The 6,077-nt window shown below is 41.4% G+C and overlaps 1 protein-coding gene across 1 annotated transcript; it reads left to right on the top strand.

Moving 5' to 3' along the window:
• The first annotated feature begins 1,074 nt into the window (after nucleotides 1-1,074).
• On the top strand, nucleotides 1,075-5,729 carry LOC124924573 (calponin homology domain-containing protein DDB_G0272472-like). The gene is made up of 3 exons (XM_047464592.1): nucleotides 1,075-1,702; nucleotides 1,790-3,354; nucleotides 5,115-5,729. The coding sequence occupies exons 1-3, from the start codon at nucleotides 1,075-1,077 to the stop codon at nucleotides 5,727-5,729; spliced, it is 2,808 nt and encodes a 935-aa protein (XP_047320548.1).
• The last annotated feature ends 348 nt before the right edge of the window (nucleotides 5,730-6,077 follow it).

Raw genomic sequence — 6,077 nt, 5'->3', positions numbered from 1 at the left:
CAACACCGTGACCAAATGGCTTGTTAGAATGTTAGAGGGGGATTGGATCGATCTAGATTAAATTGACTGTTTTCTTCCGGTTTTTTGGTCATTTTGTTGTACAACCGAAAACCACTTCACTACTCTATGTTTCGGACTTATTTATAAAAAAAATAAAATTTTTTATCATTTTTAAATTCTCCGGTTATTCACAATATCTTTCTTTCCGGTTTGACTTGAATAAACATAAGATTCCATGTTAAACGAAACTTCCAGTTAACAAGCTTCCGGTAAATCAAAATCTCAAGCAAAAATGAAAAGTTTGAAAAACTTACCGCCCACGGTTTTACCGCACAAAATTACCGCCCATTGTATTCTCCGCATTTACCGCCGAAAGTTACTGCAGTAACTTTTGGAGGGAAAGTTGGCGCCAAAAACATAACCAAGTGACAGTTCATCTTCCAACCGTTCCAAACCGCCTCCTATATAAGTTCAGAACAGTTCATTTTCTACACAAGCTTTCTCTCTCTAAAATCTCAAAATCTTAAAAAACTCTCCAACTTCCGTTCATCGCTGTTCTTCATCTTTTTCATTCACAAGATCAACATGGCTCTAGGTAAAGCACCATTTCAATTCATGTTGCAGGTCGGTTTCAGCAACATCGACGAACACGCCGTGGAGGAAAACAAGGTTGTGCTACAATCGCTAAGGGATGCGGGATTGGAAACGTTTCTGTCTGGTCCGTTCATCGTGCACCCGACGGAAGTTATGGAGTTTCTGGCGACGGCGACTCTAACGAAGAGGACGGTCTCCGCCACCGTAAGCGGCAAAACTGATAACATCACGGAGGAGCTATTCTCTGAAGCACTCGGTTTGCCAAATACCGGGCTGGACTTCAAAACAAGCCTAACAGACGCAGAATCGAACGCGTTCCGGTTGGTGATATCGGCTGACGACCAGGATCAGTTGACTCACTCAAGCCGGAAGAACAAACTTAAGTCGGAGTTCAAATGACTGTTGAACATAATATCTCGTTCACTTCAAGGTAGAGGAGGTAACTTCGATAACCTGACCAAGATAAAACTGAAAATGATGATGGCGATTGTCCGCGGTGACAAGATATATTGGGGAACCGTTATATTCGAACAGTTCTGCGAAATGATAGTGAAGAAGGATGGCCAGGTTCAGGCCTTCGCGATGCAAATTGTAAAAATTCTTAAGTTCCTTAATGTGGAACTTGGTGAAGGTGAACCGCTTCCACTCGCTAACATTCTTAACTCTGAGAAAATGAGCAAGAAGACTGCCAAAGTGGCTAAGCCGAAGTCCTCCAGAACGAAGTCCTCAAAAGGAACAAGCTCATTAGCATCGGCTGAAGAAAGTTCGAAACAAGAAGATGCCAAGGGGAAGGCGGTTCAAGCCGAGGCCTCCCAGAAGAAAAAGGGAAGGAAGAAGCAGTCAGCGAAGAAGAGCTCCAACAAGCCGGCTGACTACGAGAAAACTCTCTCCTCGGATCACTCACCAAAAAGAACCGCAGACGTTCTCCAACCCATTCCCATCAACACAGTTCATCCCATCCATGTCGACTCTCCATCACCAAGGCAAGCCGAACCCTCGGGGAGCCAGGAAACCAAGTCAAACTCGAAGGAGGCAGAAGAGGTTAGTATTCACTCTGAAAACCACAAGTCCCCAAACAAGAACATCGATGAGATAATGGTCGACGTAGGTTTGAGAACCTCAGAAGTCATTGTGGACATAGTCCAACATATTGTTAATGAAACCGAAGACGATTTGTCAAGTCGTCTTAAGCCAGCTGATCAGGTTGAGATACCCGGTCAGAGTGAAACCCATCAAGTCGAAGAAACGACCACAACTGAGAACATCATTCCTCCGGCTCAGGAGGGAAATATTGAAGAAAAAGAACCATCCGGTTCGGCGGGGAACAAGTCGGTTCCAATTGAAACAACGCTTCAACAGGCCCAAGACGGGCCAGCCGCTTCCACAATCACACCTGAAGGTCAAACTCAGGTTAACAAAGGTAAAGAAGTTCTTCATGAGGTTTCTACGGTAAAGGGACAAAGTGTTATGCAAACCGGTCCACAACCTGTGTCTGTAACCGAAGCCGAGGTTCCCATTTCAACAGTAGAAGAGAAGGAGATGTTTGAACAGCTTCTTCTGGATATGAACAAGGATGCTGAAGAAATGGTCTCATCGTACCACTTATGGGTCCAGCTTCGTTGTGAAACAAAGTTATCAGACATGATTCCTGATATGAGCGGTAACAAACACTGGGAGAAACTGTTGGAACTGGAAGAAGAGGCTCTCAAGCTAGCAGGTACCAACGTCATTCAAGCCGCATTCTCCAAGACGTTGGCGATTCATGAAAACGCTCAGCTACATGCAGTGAAAGATGCCTTGAGGGAGGCAGAAGGGGCAACATTAACTCCAATAGAATCGAGAATGTTTGAACGGTTTCACTCAGTGCGTGGTAAACTCTCTTTAAGCGTTGACCGGCTCGAAGCAAAATGGAGGAACGATTGCAAACATTACTTAACCCATGCCGACCTATATCAAAGCAAACCTTTCTTTGCTACCGGAGAGTCCTCCATAACAGCAGAAAACCGGAGAAGCGATCCTCCTCAAACTGATAAGGCTCCGGAACTTGAACAGGTAAAGGAAGCAGTGGTCGGTACACTCATCTCTTGTCTTGGAAAATACAGCATTGCTACCGATGAAAAGATTGCAGTCGTTGAAACGAAGTTGACAAAGACCATCCGGACATCCATTCAATCCGAAACTGCCAACACCACTCAAACATCGATCAAGTCGATGATAAATGAAACCGTGCAAACTTCAATCAAGTCAATGATTGCCGAATCCGTCCAAACCGCAACCGCTCCTTTGATTGACATGTTGCAGGCTATGGCCGCTCAGATTGAAGAGCTGTCCAAACTTCAAGTAAACAAAACTCAAGCGCAGATCAGTTCTGATGCCGAAACTGCAAAGAAACTTCAAGACGAAGAAAAGGAGAGGGAACGGTTAAGGAAGGAGATTGAGGAAAAAGATCATGAGTTGGCCAAACAATGCAATGAGGAAGAACAGGCAGCTCTACAAGAACCCACACCGGCTCAACCATCGCACTCTATGAAGACAAGGAATAAGAACAAGCGAAAAGCGGTTGCAGAGGTAATGAAGTTGGAAGAACGAAACAGTCGAAGAGAGATTCAACCGGTCAGACTAAACGAAGAACCTCTTGACGAAGAAGAAGAAAAGGACCTCGAAATACTCAATCGGCGTAAGAAGAAACCAGTCGAAATTTCAACCGCAACTCCAAGTATCAGACCGATCGTAGCTCAAACGCCTCGCCTACCAAGACTAGTAAGCGGCGGTTTTGGATTCGGCAAATGAACTCCCGGCATCTCAAGTGTATGGACCGGATGGCAATTCGACGCTGAACGACGAGACAGGGAATGGAAGGCAAGGGAAGAAGAAGAAAGGAGGCAGAAGGAAAAAGAAAATGAAAAGGCGGGGTCATCCAATCCTTAGTTTATTTTGTTATGAACAACTTATCTATGTTTGGTTTTGTTTCAGAACTCATTCGTTTTTATCATACTTTGAAGTCATTATCTTTCTAAATATCCTTTGAAAAATCAAAACGTGTTTTGAAATTTTTTCTTAAAACACAGAAATATCAAAAAGGGAGAAACTATTGTTAAACATATTTTTCAAAACCGTCCATACATTACAAGTTTTGAATATTTATTCTAAATAATCAAAAAGGAAGAAATTGATAGAAAAATTAAGTAAGTTAATTTTCAAACCGGCCATATATTACAATTTTTGAATATTTATTCTAAATAATCAAAAAGGGAGAAATTGATAGAAAAATTAAGTAAAGTTAATTTTTGGAACCGACCATACATTACAATTTTTGAATATTTATTCTAAATAATCAAAAAGGGAGAAATTGATAGAAAAATGAAGTAAAGTTAATTTTTGGAACCCGCTAGAAAAACTAAACAACTATTAACTTCTATGTGCAGGAACAGATTCAATTGCACAAATCGGCTGGAGCATCACAAACCGGCTGAAGAACACTTCAAAGAAATCCAGTTCCAAATGATCAACTCAAGATCAAGAGGAACCGGTTTTAACTTTCTCAAGAGACCAGCTAACAAAGACAAGTCTACATCCCAGCCGGACCATACTGTGTAAGAAACAACCAAAAACTACAATCTGCAGAGATGACGTAATATGACGAAATAGACATGTCTCGAAGAGATAAAAGAAGATAAGATTCGATTAGAAGAATGCAAGAAAAACAATGATGATTAACTAATCCGACTTCGACAGCTGGAAGGTGCATGCCTGACACGTGTTCGAATCTGCCAACCGGTTACGTCACCTTTTACTCAGAAGTTCCTGCATGCTTGCCAAGTGTTGAGGAAGGTGAAACGTGCAAGCAACCTCTCTGCACCGGCGTGACTCTGAATTAACCAATCACACGGTGAGAGAAGAAATCGACCGTTGGAACGATTTTTACTATAAAAGGAAGACGAAGCGACCTCATTAACAACAAGTTACGAAAATCTTAGAGAGATAAAGAAATCTCACGCGCGACTCAAAATCGTTGTGTCATTAACCGAAAGCTATTATTGTGTTGTGTTATTGTATTACATCAAAAGTGAGTTGGTGTAACCGACGAGTAGTGAGTTAAGGCTCGACCGACTGTGTAACTGTTGTAACTTTGAAAGTTAGTGGAGATCCTTCTCATAACCTGAGAAGAAGGGGTGACGTAGGAGGGTTTGCTCTGAACATCCATAAAAAACCTTGTCTCGTATTATTTCCTTTATTTACTACTTACTCACTTAACCTAACCACAAACCAAAACAATCTTACTCCTTAGATCAAAAACCGGTCCACTCAGACAGTCCTGTGGAATTGTATTTGGTGAACCAAGACCCTTTCCAAAACCTATTGAGGTTGTTGGAAAAAGGACAGATGTCGTAACATATGTAAATGAAGAGGTTTCTAAGGCAACATGCATTATTGACCTCATGATGAATCAATTCAATGCTATTGCTTCTGAGAAGATGGAAATTTTTGATTTGTGGATCTAGAACAAATTGTCAATCTAGTATGATGAGGTCATCACGGGTTCAGGAATTAGCAGTCAATGGCGTAAGCGTGTATCAAATGAAAAGAATGTTCTCAAATGGGCAAAAACTTCGGAGGTGTCTGAAGCTCTGAAGAGAAAGGATCTTATTAAAGCCTGTTTAAGAGGAAAAGCGCTATTTCCCATCCTTGAAGCCAGAAAAGAAAATTTCAATCCTATTGAGAAAGGTGCTGAAGTGGAAGCAAAAATTTTAAAGAGATTAGATGAGATCATGGCTGACTATCTTTCTGTAGTCACTCGATATGTTGATGGAGCTAATTGCTCAGGAGTTAGCTATTTTCGTATTTTCTCCGATGAAGACGAACCAATGGATGTCTCTATTGATCATGCTGATACAGATGAGCAAGCGACTACTCTTTTGATAGAGCTTGGAAATCTTTCTGTAGAAGAGAGACGTTTACTGGCTCAGCCCGTTGTCGAACAAGATAAGGAACCCATTCAAGAGAATCCATCCTTAGAAGAAGAAGTAGAAGAAATTACACATGAGCCTAAACAAGATCGTGAAGAAAATGTTGATCAATATCCTGTTCAAGCTCTTGTAACGCAAGTGGAAGAAATTCTTGAGGAGCTTGTTTAAATTATTAATATCAATGAAGAAGAGATAGTGAAATCCCTTGTTATTAGAACAGAGGAAGCTCAAGAAAAAGAGGTTGAAGTTAGTTAGTTTGAGGTTGTCAGATCTGAGGGGGAACCTTCAAAAGACAAAGATGCCGAAGAGAGTTCCTCATCTGAGGGGGAACAGGATCAAAATGATAGAACTATTAGTCTCTACCATTTCCTGGGATTCGTGCTGTAATCTCTATGAGAATATTCTTCATCCTCTTCACAGTAAGGAAAATTTGTATGAAAGATTTCAGAGAGTAGAAGAGGAGCTGGAAGAAGAAAAGAGGAATAAATCTGGAAATGAGTCTAAGAATAATGAACC

This window comes from Impatiens glandulifera, chromosome 2, assembly GCF_907164915.1.
Source record: "Impatiens glandulifera chromosome 2, dImpGla2.1, whole genome shotgun sequence".
NCBI classification, from domain to species: Eukaryota; Viridiplantae; Streptophyta; class Magnoliopsida; order Ericales; family Balsaminaceae; genus Impatiens; species Impatiens glandulifera.
The sequence above is the reverse complement of the archived record's forward strand: the minus strand, read 5'-3'. Positions and strand labels throughout refer to the sequence as shown.

Excerpts from the sequence above, each read along its gene's own strand:
- LOC124924573 (XM_047464592.1), top strand. The coding sequence starts at position 1,075 with ATGGCGATTGTCCGCGGTGACAAGATATATTGGGGAACCGTTATATTC. Across the intron at positions 1,703-1,789 it reads TGAGATAATGGTCGACGTAG|CTGATCAGGTTGAGATACCC; the intron begins GTTTGAGAACCT and ends GTCTTAAGCCAG. Across the intron at positions 3,355-5,114 it reads CGCCTCGCCTACCAAGACTA|TATGATGAGGTCATCACGGG; the intron begins GTAAGCGGCGGT and ends TTGTCAATCTAG.